The sequence below is a fragment of the Pezoporus occidentalis genome, unplaced genomic scaffold, assembly GCF_034315485.1.
Source record: "Pezoporus occidentalis ecotype Australia unplaced genomic scaffold, CSIRO_AGI_Poc_V1 ctg1, whole genome shotgun sequence".
Classification (NCBI taxonomy): domain Eukaryota; kingdom Metazoa; phylum Chordata; class Aves; order Psittaciformes; family Psittacidae; genus Pezoporus; species Pezoporus occidentalis.
In genome coordinates this window covers 5,086,414-5,101,728 of record NW_026912778.1, presented here as the reverse complement: position 1 = coordinate 5,101,728, position 15,315 = coordinate 5,086,414, and the positions used below count along the sequence as shown (strand labels likewise).

The 15,315-nt window shown below is 38.9% G+C and overlaps 1 protein-coding gene and 1 long non-coding RNA gene across 8 annotated transcripts in view; one reads left to right on the top strand and one right to left on the bottom strand.

Moving 5' to 3' along the window:
• Positions 1 to 866: 866 nt before the first annotated feature.
• The window catches only part of CLCN3 (chloride voltage-gated channel 3), a 61,001-nt gene continuing 46,552 nt past the window's right edge, over positions 867 to 15,315 (bottom strand). For 4 of the 7 annotated variants that reach the window (XM_062621841.1, XM_062621921.1, XM_062622145.1 and 1 more), the window contains 7 exons: positions 15,012 to 15,092; positions 13,240 to 13,785; positions 11,730 to 11,916; positions 9,998 to 10,396; positions 7,943 to 8,159; positions 5,562 to 5,637; positions 867 to 3,870 (listed from right to left, as the gene is read on the bottom strand). In XM_062621841.1, coding sequence (XP_062477825.1) covers positions 3,712 to 3,870; positions 5,562 to 5,637; positions 7,943 to 8,159; positions 9,998 to 10,396; positions 11,730 to 11,916; positions 13,240 to 13,785; positions 15,012 to 15,092 — 1,665 coding nt within the window. In that variant the 3' untranslated portion in view covers positions 867 to 3,711. The remainder of the gene's footprint in view (positions 3,871 to 5,561; positions 5,638 to 7,942; positions 8,160 to 9,997; positions 10,397 to 11,729; positions 11,917 to 13,239; positions 13,786 to 15,011; positions 15,093 to 15,315) is intronic. The other 3 variants (XM_062622074.1, XM_062622233.1, XM_062622315.1) reach the window with 2 other exon arrangements.
• Positions 3,865 to 9,109, top strand: LOC134166388 (uncharacterized). The gene is made up of 2 exons (XR_009965859.1): positions 3,865 to 4,681; positions 8,630 to 9,109. It is a non-coding gene; the product is annotated as an uncharacterized LOC134166388 (long non-coding RNA).

The window sequence follows — 15,315 nt, the reverse complement described above, 5'->3', positions numbered from 1 at the left end:
CAGCCGCATCTGGCTGTGGGTTACCAGGAATCAGATGGGATTAAAAACCAGCTGATGTTACCAGCTAAATCAAAAAATCCACTGCAGCTGAGAGAAAGCCACTCCCTGTTTTCACTAATCGGGACACAATCGAGATCGAATTGTTTCCAAGCTGTCTGCTGCTTATTTCCTGCTACTGCACCTAACAGTTTCATCCTTGAGCAAATGCTTGAAGTAACAGTCAAAAACCAGGGGAGAATAGTGCCTGCTCTCTTGCAGGCTGCCAGTATACAGTGACCTGTCCTGTAGCAGGTCACATCGCTGCTGCTGACAGCAGCACTGACAAGGATCACAGGCTGGTAGCAACATGCCCATATTTCAAAGCTGTCACTATCTTTTTAAGAAAACGTTTGTACTTCCAAAGGTCCCTCCCATCCAGCATAAACTAATTCACAATGCAGGCTGAGTTCTGCAAAAGCATCTGCAGTTTTAAATGAAAAATACAATCACGTGCCACATCTTCTTTGGTATCCTTGACACCCCCACCCTTTCACTCAGCATAGAAATGTTCCATTTATTCAGACAGAAGCACTAGCGTATATGGACACTTCCATGGGCCCAGAATTTCATGTTTTATAATAGGAGGTACTTCCTTGAAACTTCAGTCTTGCTCCTCCTTACTTTTTAGGTTCCAAGTATGAACGACCTTTACATGAATGCCCTGTAACTCACAGAAGTAACAAGAACTTTTTTTTTTTTTTTTCATTTGCTTACTGGTTTTGTATGTAAAATTTCTAGTGGTTAACTTTTTCCCAGGGAAAACAAATACAGAAATCAACACACATACTGGTGGTGAAAACAACAGCAAAACATGACAGAACAATAAATGGTCATACAGAAGTTTTTAATGTTTGATTAAATCATCACAGTAATCAGAATTTTTACTGCAATGATATGCAGCTCTACCACACTATTATAAATAAAAACATTAAGATCAATATTAAATACAGCCCTAGGCAACATCACAGATTAACAAAGAATGCATTCTTCATGAACCAGTAACTGAACGGTTTAAAGAAAACCTAAAAAACGCTGACATTTCCCCTCCCATCCACCACATTCATATTTTTCCAAATTGGTAACTTGAGTAAGGCGCTGGAAGCTGTACGGTTGAGAACTTTGTGTTGCACAGCACAGGCAAACAGACATCATTATAAGAACCTCTTAAGCATGTTTTAAATGTCAACAGGGAAAGCGCAGCAGGTAAGAAAAGAAAAGAGATGCACAACTGCTATGCAGCACTTCGCATCCATACTGAAATTCTGGGTGTGAACTGCACTTCAGGTGGTCTGCAGAATCATATGGACAGCTGTGATTTATGAGAACATCAGACATAGCAGAGGTTTCAAAGTGGTTTAAAACAGGGTTTATAGGTGTAGTGTGTTTATTCTTACACTGTATAAAAAAGTAAAAGACACCAGAACTCAGCAGCATGGACAACTTGCAGAGTTGCCTCTGGGAATGGCCACATCCTACTCATTATGTAGCTTCCTCTGCAAAGTTCCTTCAGGAACTGATTCTGAACCACAGACACTGACTTCATGTGGAGGAATACAGCTGGTTCTGCCACCCTCCCACCTTAACACAGCTCAATGCCCTGTTTCAGGGGCCTTCTTAATACTGGGGCTGATAACCACGAGCCCACTGGCACATTTTGCTTCCTACTGGTTCCCATTGCTGCACGAGATGAGATGATGGCTGTAGATGGCAGTTTTATACTCAAAAAAATTGTTAAAACAGCAGAGCACTTAAGCACAGGCATTGTTTTAGATTTGCCAAAAGTACCAGAATGCCAATTCAGTATCTTATGTTTAAAATCTACCATGTACTTGCAAATAAAAGACATTTGTGGTAACCCTGCTGAATGCCTTAGAGATACCTAGGATTGTTATTGTGGACTTTTACCATTTATATGCTTACAACTTTTGCAGTCTTGGGAGTGTAATTGTTAAAGAAGGAAATTTTACCTAATCCCATACTCTAAAGCATGATTTTTGTCAGCCGGATTTCTTGATTCTCCCCCTGCCCCTGAGGCTTACAGTATATTGCCTTTTCTCCTCTGCATGTGCTTGTGGTGGCTTGTTATAATGACTATGAAACAATCTAGTGCTGGGGAAAAACTTAGGGACCTGCCAGTTCACCTGCCAGCATGTGTGCTGCTGCTGAATGGTAAAAGTCCTGCCAGAGTTTCAAGTACTAGATTAGGTTCTGCCCCGCTGCTCACCTCCTGTAGCTATGTATCATTTACACCTCTATACACTTGAAAAAGAAAAAGTCAAAAGCAATCTAATACTTACAGTTGCTTTCCTGCTATTATTTTTAAACCCTGCAATTTTTAAAAATAAAATTTTACTATTCCTCTTCCAGTTATCTGCTACTAAAGGGAAAAGGAAACCTCAAGGTAACGGCAGTGAGAGTTGTATCTGAAAATGATCTTGCGTGTGTTGGATCATAAAGAAACCATTTTGTTTCAACCCTTCATCTAGTTGTAAACATTTGTTAATCCTCTGTTCCGTGCAGAGGATTCTGAATTATTCTACAAAATCACATTAAAAAGGTAATTAGTTATGTGAGATATTAACTGATTCATATTTAATAATTTTTAATCCATACAAATATAAATAAAGAATGGGAAAACCTCAAGAAAAATAATATACATTTAGTGCAAGTTATGAGTTACATTTCTTCCTACCATGTCAGCAGTGGAACAGCTTTTGTGGAGAAGAGAAAAATAAAAATGACCTTTCTCAAATTTTACGGGGGGGGGGAAAGATCTCCAGTGTTGTAGCATGCAGTTTTACCAGATACACGTATACAGAATTGTTCCAGCTCTTAACTAGTAGAATAGCAGTATTTATCCTTATACTGCACACCATTGGTATATATCATGTGTTTTTAATAATACAAAAATTGCATAAGACCAGGTCACATTATTGATATTTTCTGCAGCAAAACCAGTATCTTCATTTGAAACACTCATTTTGCCCGGTTTTAGTTTTTCTCCTACCCCAACGGCACATGGGTTGAAAGGAGCCTTGCACAGTTCTCACAAGGTATTACCTGTTCAGTCTGGTTTTGTCGCAGTGCATCTGTACCGCCCCAAGCATTTCATGATGTACAAACTTACACGATTAATGGCACAAGAAAAACCTCCCTTCTTGTGATCAAACCTCAGTAACTCACAGTACATCTCAATATGAGAATCAACTGCTTTGAAAGGGCACACCAATTTTAAAGAGGCTTTGTTACGGCTCAGGAGAGAGAGAAATAAAGCTCTTCTGGAATGTAGAAAGGTGACGTGTAATAATACATTTCATGACTTAACACAACAGTTTCAATGGTGAAAAGGGCAAGACCTTTCAGTTTCCGTAAGATGGCTCGAATCGGAATGATCCCTCCAGAAACAGGGATTAAGAACACATCTCTTCAATGCTGAAGTACCAGGCTGGGGCTGGAGAATTGTGCCACCTCGCACAGCTCACCCACTGCACTATCATGGCAGACCTGACATCTCGGGACGCATCCAGTGCAGGACAGCAGCTCTCCCTTCCCATGCTCCCATCAGCCTTCCTCCTCCTTGCCACATATTCCCCCAGACCAACTCCTGATTTCCAGCAGCACTGTCACACAAAAACCCAGCTCTCGTCTCTGATCTTGGAAGCATCCCCCAGACTAAAGTGTTGTGCTATTCAACAAATGAACCTCCTCTTCCGTTTCCTCTCTCTCCTCAGCTATGGGTTTCAGTTGAACATTATTGAGGCGGGGTCTTGGTTTGCCGTCTGGGCCATATGACGGAGGATATCTTTTTTTGTTATAATGCCAAGGAGGCGCCTGAAAAGGACAAATGGAAAATCGGCATTAATCCGAGCAGGAAAAAATAATAAAGCAGAACAAATCTGTAGCCAAGTCCTTTTTGTTGACAGGAATAGAGCAGAAGTAAAAAGCCTGATTTTCTTATTTAGACAAGAACATTTTATTAACTGAAATACTGAGGAACCACCCGTTTGTTAAAAGACAGCAATGCTGAGACACTGTATTGGATGGTCTCTGACAGCTGTAGTCTGTTTTGATGAAATACAAGGAATACAAGCAGAGCCCATGACAATTTTTTAACTTTTTGTGTCTACAAAAATGAAATTTTGATTAGCGTATGCCAACAAAAAAGTAACAGAAGAGGGACAAAGAAAAAAGAGGCATGAAAAAAGAAGTGATATTGATCCTGTTTCATAAGGGAGGCATGTTCCAACCTAGCCATCACAAGTAACATACCACTTGATGGCCCAAAATCCTGAGAGCAAATCAAACTCCCCTTCCCTCCATTTGTAATTTGTAATGATCCTGCCAGTCTGATGCACTGGCTCAGGCTGAACGTATTCATAGGAGCACACCATATGGGCCACGGAGGTTTTGTAAGACAAACATGTTAACCAGGGTTTGGAGTTCACTGCTTTAGAAAACAAATTGAGAATAATAAAATAGAATTTTCATTTTCCAATTCTGACACTGTGCTCTTATGACAGGGTCTTCATGGCTTTAGAATTGTAACTCTGCAAAATACCAAGAAGGTTGAGACTTTCCAAAAGGATAATATCACAGGAGAAGCAAAGAGCAGAATGAATGAGCTGTTGCCCTCGTTACTGTGGTTAGTACATTTCATATTAAAGGACGCATGAAATACTTGTGAAATATTAGCATAAAATGAGAACATAATTAGCATGTTTTGCACATAAGCAGCTAAACTTGGTGGGTATGTTTAGTAGAGAGGTAACTAGAAACCCATGTCCAAATTAAGACAAAGTCTACCATCTTGCTAAGGTTAGTTCACAACATCATGGTTAAAACAGTATCTATCAATCAATCGACTGAAGTCAACAGTCAGTACAGTAGCTGCCACTTGGTGGCTTAGGATATCAGTGAACATTTTACAAAGGAGTACATGAATTGCTGCAGGGAACAGCAGCAGAATCACAGGACTTTACATAATATCACAGAATTCACTAAAAATAAGAGTACTTTTAAAAATACCACATTGATCAAGGGGGATTACAGGGAAGATCTAATGCTGCGGTACATTAAAAATGTGCTGGGTTTTGCTTCTCAAAAGACAAGACACTTTGCTATCTGACAGCTATTTAAAGCTGTCAAGGTCAGAAAAAGAAATTGGCATATATGAAAATCTTAATTTCCATTATTAGTCACGGAAGAAGTATTCCTAGCTGTGTGCTTTCCCACCTGGGGAAATCAGCAGATCAACTGCATGGATCTATGTTACCTCAAGCACAGAAGTATCAGAAAGTCTATTGTTTAGTTTCCTTTAATGTTGTGACTAACAGTACATCCATATTAACAGCTTCATTTCTACCAAAGGATTTTGCACATGTTGTTTTATGGCTTAGTAGAAAGGTTTAGCGTAAGATGATTTCATTGTTCAGCCGATGTCATAAAAGCCCTGAACAGTTCACAAGTTTCATGCTTCCTGACTTCTAATGTGTCTAATTATGAGATCTGATATATCTAATCACCAAGGGTTCGACGTGCTGCTTTAGTTGCTCGAGATGCTCTAATATGTTCTTCTTTGTGATGATCCCCAAGACAATCCTGAAACAGATCATGTTATGCTAATAACTGTGTGTGAAATCAAATAAAAAAAAGTTCTATAATGAAAAAGGATTAGAGCAAAATAGAAGAAAAAGAATGGTTGCAGGAAAGCTAATGAGATGATTCAATGAAAAATGATCTGAAAGTCAGTACCCCTTTCCCAGACTTCTCCCAAAATGCTGAATACAACTGCATCTTCAACCACCCCAGAGTAATATGTTTCTTGTATCAAGTACATGGCTTCTCCCTTCTCCCCACTTTTACATCTCTTCAGGTTTTAAGAGGCCCTGAAACAAAAATCTCTTTATTTCCTTGGTTTAGTAGTTACTTCTCACACATACAGATATTATTCAAAATTTTAACAAACCATAGTAAATGAACACATTAATAACTGTGTAAAGTCACAGCAGTTTAGGTTTGAAGCGGCTTTATACAGCAGTGTTACCTGGTATGCCTACAAACAGACAAACTCAGACAAATTTCTAATTCTTGACAGTATAATCAAGAGCAACTCCCTGGAATGTGTATTCTGGTACAGATACAGGAAGAATGAGACTCAGTCTTTATGTAATTCTCTGTCACCAGCACCAATTTCTGCACGGTTCCTATTCCAGTCTGGAGTGGAATCAGTACATTGATGTGTGTCTTTACGTGGGGATGTTCAATTTGCAGGGAATTTGCCAAAATATAGGTTAGTCCTTGCTGTCCACATGGCTGTATGCCATGGCCAACTACCACTAGTGCTTTACTTATATGATCTTTCAATGGACAGTAGGCTCATGGAACATCACAAGGTCGCAAACTGAAGCAGGATAACAAAAAATGAATGTCTGAAAACAGCAAATTATTAAAGCCATCCACACTAGCTGCTGCTTTATCATAAAACAGTTAAAAAATTGAAGTGCAGTTTGACATAGCTTTGCACAATTAGGCTTTTTACAGAGCTGATTTTAACATCAATGTCAACGTTCGAGCACTTAACCATGACAGAAACTAAGAAAAAAAATCATCATAGTAAATACTCTTCATTGAAGTTCTATCAGTTCGGTTTCCCTCCCCAAAACAAGAATAACTGCGTGCCTGCACTGATTGTCAGATCATACGTCCTCTCCCCATGTGAGAAGGGTTTTTAAAGTCACCTATGCTTCTGAAAGCACACACTTGCCGTTCAATACAGGGATGCATTGAAGAGAAAAGCAGCAGGAGAACATTTAAAATAAATTTGTTTTAAAATACACCTGAGAAAATAAACTTGTAAACCAATGTGGTATTTGAGTATTTGCCACTTATAGCAGCAATCCTTTTGCCCACAGCAAAGGAAGTCCCATCCCTCTTTAGGTTTCTTGAGTTTTTCCCATAGACACTGATCCTAAATAAGGTGGATTAGCAGACTGTGTTTCACTCCCCAGGTGCCTTCAAAGACATGCTAAAGAGAAAGCAAGACACTGTGGTAGGAGGTGCAATGTGTGTCAAGGAAAGCAGAATGTTAAAGGAACAGCTACACAGAAAAAAGATCATGTAAAACAAAAAAAAGTAGTAGTTTAGATAAGAGACACTTATAATGAACATTTATGTTTCCATGCTTGGGGCTGATATATTTAGTAGGTAATCACATGACAACTCCCTATAGTATCATTACAGACATTCTAAATCTTAGAATAGAATCATAGAGTAGTTTTCTTGAGATGCTTTGAAGTGTAGAAACAAAAGGTGCACATTGAAGTTCCAGAACTACCAGCAGTTACTTAGTTGTTAGTATTTTGAAACCAAGAGCTTGGTGGTAATCACCATCACTGAACTCCAGAAGAGGAGACAAAGATTGAATCATTATCTCCCACTATTATTTTTTTTTACAAACCCAGGTATTTGTAGCCGTTCAACAGCAGACACATTGCACAGAACACAGATAAAAACAAGGAAGTGCAGGCCTTGGACTGTGTACCACACAACTAAATTGTCTTGTGTGGTGCACACACATGTGGAGGGGTTGTGTGTCCTCCACATGTGTGTGCAACAGCAAGTTGCACACACAAAACTTGCTGAATGTGAGTTTTTAACAGAACATCTTAAAATAACTGAGATCATCTGCCTGCTTAGGTGGAATATGAGGGCGAAGTAAGAATTTAAGAGCTGTGTCACAGCACAGCACCTTCTTAGCAAACAGTTAGGGCCCTCAGTTGCAGTACCAAAAATAGGGGTTCCAGTACTGTCATCCTGGAATATATCCTGGTTCAAATACTCTGATCCTGGAATTGAAAATCAGTGTATCTAACACAATGAACAGCATTGCTGCCACTTAACTTACCCGTTGTGTGTTACAAGGCACTGCCTCAGACCCAGCTTCCGGAAAATATCCACCACTATTTCCATTGGGGTGTGGTCTGTCACGGTGAAAGGGCTCATATCTAGTATGCTTCTAAGTTTCAAAGGCCGAGGGCTTTCTGCTGGAAGTGATGGGGTATGCTGGGCAAAACAGACCCTGGAGCTGCCAACAATCCCTTCCTGCTTCTTTCTAGCACTTTCTTTAAGAAAAAGAGGGAGGGGGGAAACAGGAAAGGAGGAAGAATTTATATTCTTGGAGTAAGGTAAGTTAGTGCAAACAGACAGATCAATCAACACTACCTGACTCTGATCTTATTCTCTAGATGGTGAGACTGATATACGCTATTTTGATGTGTTTCCATAGCCCTAATGAGTGTTTGTGCAGAAATCACAAAAGCCATCTACCATACAGCTTTAGCCATTCTTCAGCTACTACCTTCCTCACTCCAATAAACAACTTTTATTTACTATAAAGAGGTGGAAGGACTTAAAGAATAACGTGCAGGAAGCACACAGCTGCTAAAGAAACTGTCAAGGGGAAAGCCAATCTCAGCTGACAGTTCCCCTGTCACGATTCCAACGGCTGGAATTACTGTGGATTTGAAACCAAAGAACTCATTTCTGAGCACTCTGAAAATGTTGTCTTCTTGTTTACAATGAATTTATTTAGATTCTTCTGAACTGCCTCTGCCTTTTCACACCTTCATCACTTGGGTGACAACAGCTTCCCTCCCCATACCTAGAACTTTTCACACAAGGACTCTCTTAAGCCAGACAAAATCCAAGACTAAGGAACTTGCACCATGTGATCTCAGCATGAGCAGCTGAAATGAGTCCTACCTGTGAAAGTGTATTATTAGATGAATGTTCTGCTATTACCCCTTTAACTCTTAGGTAAATGCAAACTTAAACCAGTATGATGTCTGAATCACTTCTCAGTTTTGGATGCTTCTGTGCATCCTACGCAGTGTAATACTATGGTATACACAGTATTAAGACCATAGGCAAAAGTTTTACTGAAGTAAACAGTGTTGTGTTCACAGAACTTTTGTGGTTTTAAAGTTTCAGGAGACTTCTGTTTCTCAAGTGTCTGTTAAAGAGACAATTGTCAATGTATGATTTTATGAATAAAAAAATAATAAAAGAAAAAGTAGTTTATGATGCAATTTCCATCACTGATTTCATGCACCAGAAGTTACAGTTTTGTAGCGTTTCCTTACATAACAGTGATTTTTTTCCTTTTGTTATGATAATGTCCTCAAAATCCACAGCATTTTTCTTAGCGGTGCACAAAGCACTGTCACAAGGGTCACACAAGTTCTAATACTCACCCAGAGAATGAGGGCCCAAACAGGGCTTGTTTGCTCATGTGCAAACTTCCCATTACACAAACAAATTGAAAAGCAGAAACCTAAAGTAATAAATATTGCGCTTATCTCTCCCTAGTACAATTTTAGTTGTAACAACTGTCACAGAGAAGTGCAGCGTATGTTTAAATTTAAAAATGACTTGAACATTTTTAATTCCCACAGAATCCTGCTGTTTGAAAATGAGTATTACCCAATTTTAAAGAACAGTGTTAGTGCAGTGCCACCTGAGGAAAACAGGTACTAGCAGGCCAGGCTGGATGAGGCTTTGAACAACCTGGTCTGTGGAAGGTCTCCCTGCCCATGGCAGGGGGGTTGAAACTGGATGATCTTTAAGGTCCCTTCCAACCCAAACCGGACTGTGATTCATTCTATAAAAAGCCTCAAAACCAACAAAAATACTGGACTAGATGATGTTTTGGCCTACTTCAATATGGTGTGGTTTTATGACAAAGAGATTAGTATTTTCTCCACTTCAAAGCTTGCCATTGAAGGTAGTCATATACCTCCATAAAGAAACAGCCATAAAGTCATATACCTCCATAAAGAACAGATTTTGCAGGGTATCTGAACCTGAAGTAAGTCTAGTAACATACAAAGTAAATTGTGTTTTAAGCTATAAAATCATTTAAATTGGTATATATAATCATGCAAGACTGTTAGATAATTACCTATTGCAATAGTTAAATCTCTTCTTAGAGCAAAGCCCACTAGTCTCTGCGATTCTTTTGACATAATAACAGGAAAACCATTATAGCTGGTTTCGTTGATCAAGTTTTCTATGTCTTCCACTGTCATATTATCCTGCGTCAGAACTGCTAAAGGTGGGTCGCTTCTTCGAGGTCGCATAACGTCAGCAGCCAGTGTTGTGTGAGTAAATTCTTCCTTTGCATCCAAGAAAGGATATCCATTCAGTCGGATGTGCGCCTCATATATGCCTTCCCTACCAAAGGCATCTCCTACCCACTTACTGGTCATGACTGCAGCCATTAGGGGCACAATATATTCCAGACCTCCTGTTAGCTCAAAGACAATAACTACCAGGGACACAGTCATCCTTGTCACACCACCTGCAACAAAAAAATGGTAAATGGTAGCCAGTAACATTCTGGTATCAAATAATGATGAATTCAGAATTTCCTGCCTTCCCATTGAGGACTACAAACATAACTTTGTCATTAAAGATCATCTGACACGCATCATTATGTATAATACAAACAAAAGCAGACAGGAAAAGTGAACAAAAAGCTGTCAGAAGTAAAGAAAAGAGCTTTAGTTCCTAGAGAGAATTAAAGGATTCAAAAAATATGTGCAATTATTTCACGTAAATCAAGAATAAAAGTGTATTTCTCCACACCACACCTAAGTTAAAAATATTGTGAAATTCAAGGAAATCCAGTAAGGTGAGAATATGGTACAATAATGGAACGAATGCACGGAAGTCACAGGTAGCAATTCAACAGCTATGTTGTCCAAAGGATTAGGATATTAATGCTGTTGTTGAATCATAAAACCTAAAGAGAATTCTGAGCTGATAAAAAGAAATGTCTTTGACAATGAGAGAAGGAAGGGATTGTATTTCTCTTTTGTTAGTACTCAAAATGTTTTTTCTGCCAAGGTTTCTCATGCCATATCTTAATTTAGGGAAAGAATATGTTCTTTCTTTCAATGCATTCAAAAGTGATTCAAGTTGAACTATTAAAAAAAACAAACAACTTCTCAAAAAACTGCATTTGTACCACTAGTTTACTTCATCACTCAAATGCATTTTACGTTAAAGAAAAGGTCTTCCTTTTGTAGAATCTGTACTAATAGATTTTAAGCTTAATTTCTAAAGCAATGAAGTTGTGAGGACAAGAGAAGGCCTTCAAAAAACCTGTCCTAGTTTAGGTGCCCAACTTCAGCCTCTTTCCACGAAGCTGACTTTCAACAGTTTGTAAATCAGACTTGTTAAAAACCCCTCAAGCTGGACTCCCCAAACCATCGGAAACCTCTGACAGTTTTGTCTGGATTATGAATCGCAAGAACTTTTTTTGCACATCGTGTAGGTGTGGCAGCTGATCATGCAGCTCCCTGTAATAATTTCAACAGTACCTGACTTTGCAAATCCTCTACTTCATACATTTCATGAAACCGGTTTTTCAGACTGGTGTGGTCAATACCAAAGACAGAAAGCAAACACTGCTGTTTAAATGCTTATCAATTTAAATGTCACATGTTATTCCTCAGATCACAAGGATCTGAGTCTCGTGTAGAGATGTGAATGTATTATTCTGAAAAGACAGAAGTCCATATAAAACGGTGTTCCAAAACTGCACGTTTATATCTCCTTTCATTCCTTAACCACTATTTTGGCAACATACATACAAGAAATCAGATACTTATTTGTTACATTTTATTTACCTAAGCATGCAGCAGCACCAACCATGGCATAAAGACCAGGCGTAATACAGTCAGCTCCAACTTCACACCACTCCTTGAAAATGAACCAGTCATGGTGGTAGTAAGCCAGCTGCTCCACTGCAATTCCTACAATCCTTCCTGCTATTGCTCCAATTGCCATGCTAGGTATGAACAACCCAGACGGAACCTGTAACAAAACCAGAAGTACTGCTGTCATGCTTACGGGAACATACCTGATGCATCGTTTTACAAGCCTGGTGTTTTTCCAAGAGATACAAATGCTCAAACTGTCAGATTAGAACCACCTAAACTGACCTTGCAAGGTTTGTAAAACTTGTAACTATTGACACCTCTGATCAATTTCTGGCCTATGGAAGACTAGCATTTAAAAGACACACCAGATTTCTCTTACTCATTGACTAACGTGGAAAATAACTTCAAATGACAGACTGTAACATCTTCTAAAACATCAACACATAAGAAACACAATGATATTGTTCTATCAGTTACAGAATGACAGAATGGCTGTGGTTGGGCCTGACCACTCCAAGTTGTCTATCTGTGCTCAATCTGGGTCAACTACAGCAGGCTGCCCGGGACTGCAGCTAGTCAGGTTTTGTGTATCACCAAGGATGGAGTCTCCACAAGCTCTCCGGACAGCCTATTCCAGTGTTCAACCACTCTCACAGTAAACAAGTGTCTTCTTATGCATGCAGTTACATGGAACAGCAATGTAGACTAAAAAGTTCAATAAAGCCAGTTTTAACACAAATCCTGCTTAATGAATACATTTGTGTTAAGACATGACTGATAATGACACAGTTGCAAAAGCCATGAAGAGAGCCGGACAAGACAGAAAATGAAGGCATGACAGTTATATGTCATTCAGAAAACTGCCACAGCTTGGAGAGAAGCTGAAGAGAGCTCTAAAATGAACAGAAAAAAAAACCATGCTGCTTTGCAATGGAGAAGAAATTCCCATTACAGTCACAGCACCAAAGCCTGCTTTTTAGTCATGACATGCAATGCTGGAAAGTAAAGAAACTACCATTGGCTCCCTTGGACAGTCTGCAGTAATGATATCCATACAATACATGAGGAGAGAAGATTTAAAAAACCAAAACTACAAGCTGATCAAGAGGTACGGTCTTTTCTCCTGCCATGTAAAAGGACTAGGAAACCTGAGTGGTTATGTTTGAGCTCGTCTCTCAGACATTTTAGAATCATCCTTACTGCTGAATCGGGCCCATACAAACAGCCATCCATGCACCCCGTTACTGTTCCCTATTAAATTTAGGATGTTTCTGTTCAGCTGAGAAAAAGGCTTATATACTGTTTAATACTGTTTTCTACATTACTTGCCTATTAGTCAACAACAGAAAGACCTTTTTAAAAAGAAATACACATTAAGATTTCTATACACAAAACTACTAACTTTGTGGATGGAAAATGAGAAAGGCAATAATTAAATAATCACAGCAGATGATCCAGCCACTGCATTCACACTTACCTTGATACCAAAGGTGAAGACTGTCATGATTATTTTAAATATGAGTGCTAAACACAACTGCCATATAGCTGAATAGACTCCAGTGCCTGCTGGACGGTCAGGAATATCATCTACTATTTTGCTCGCATTCATGTCATTTCTGTAGTCACACAGGGAGGAGGATTCTAACGGCCCACAGTCTGTGAAGAGCTCTTTAATAAGTTCACTGGTGTTTAGCCTTGTATATGGATTAGGAAATGCAATGACAGCTGTTATTGCTGCAACAATAATAACCTCCAGGACAGGATACTTCCCAAATTTTGTAGATTTGCGCCGACGACACCATGCAATATTTGCTCGGATGAAAAAAGCTCCCCAGAGCCCACCAAATACTCCCAGAAGAATAAAAGGAAGCAGTTCGAAAAGGTACCAAGGAGTGTGATATTCCACATAAAAAAGAACTAGGCGGCTATTACCAAAAGGATTGATGGACCTTAAAACAAATGCAGCTACTAAAGCAGCAAAAAATGATCTCCATAAAGTTTTCAGTGGGAAATAGTAACTGACCTGTAAAAGGCAATACATGAGAATTATTAGTGATTCAATTAAAAATACTGGAAAGACCATTTTATGCATGTTTTACAGTACTGCTACTGACATGGTAAATGCTAAAAACCCAGTGCTCTTATCAGTTATTATTCTCACCCCTTGGAGCACTGGCACTTCAGCACATACTACATCTTTTAAAAGCTTGACAGCAATTCATACTTACATCAATACTAAAGCACTAATAAAACCACTGCTGTTTTACGACTGTTAGGAAATAATGTGTAGTAATTTATGTTTGAAAGCTTCTCTGTTCGTAAGTATCTCTTCTGAGCATTCATGAGAACCAGACTGTATACTAGCTGCCCTCTCAAATTTCCTGCTAATGCTGTTTCATCTCCATTCAACCTACAGTGAAAGGTTTCTGGCAGATGTTATTTTTATGAAGTACAACTAAAACAGAAGAAAATACAATCCTTAGAACTTGTAATTTCATACTTCAGCCCCACACTGCCCAATTTGAATTTCAAAAGAATTTTCTTCTGGAAGTGTTTTTTTGCACCAACTGAATTCCTCAAAACCCCCATAGGATACAGCAAAATTTACACGACGGGACATTTTGCTTCCTTTTTTTCAATGTACACATTTTTAGTTCTCTTTAAAAATGCTGATGATCTAAATAACGTTCTTGCGTACTTTTAAAATAACTAATGAAAACTAATTTAACACAAAACATTTCTTGGAGAAGAGAGTTTGGTTGCCTTGGCAGTCCATTTTATGGCATAATTGCCTTTTAATAATTAACATCTTCAATTATCGTTAGTGCCTGAAACTTTGAGAGAAGTTTAAAAACGTTTAAAAACTTGCTTCCTACAACTGTCAAGCAGGTTTCAAAAGCCTCCTTCAAAGTGGAAAAAAAGAAAAGAAAGAAAAGCCTGATTTTTTTAAATACACTCCTACAGTGAAAACCAGCTGGATCTCTATCTGTACGCAAACTGTAATTATTAACTGACTCAACCGTTCTCCAGAAAAAATATAATTGAGAACAAAGCAAAGCTGACTTTCATCCAGAGAAAAGAAACGGTATCTTTAGGACCTTGTTGGTAACAAGACTGTTGACTTTGAAAAGAGGGTCCAAAAATAATTTCCTTACTAAGAAAGACTCCGCAGCTTAAAGGAGTCCAAGATTATTCATGCTGAAGAGATTTTTTAAAGTATCTATCCTTCAGTGCCACCTCTTGACATACCTCCTCCAGACTGAAAAGGACTCCACCAATTGGGGCACCAAAGGCTACAGATACTCCTGCTGCTGAGGCAGCTGACAACACCTGGAAAACAATGGTGAGGGAGCTTTTTACAGTCTGTGAAATGCTTTAAACATGAAGACCAGAATCTCATTACATTTACCAGTTTCTTCTGTATTTCTATCACGGACTCACAGACTTGCTAACAGAAAAGCATCAAGTACATGTATCAGAATGCTCGTAAACTGGCCAGTCACCGCAGCAGCCACTGACCAGGTAGGAGCCATAACTAAGCCAAGGACACTGC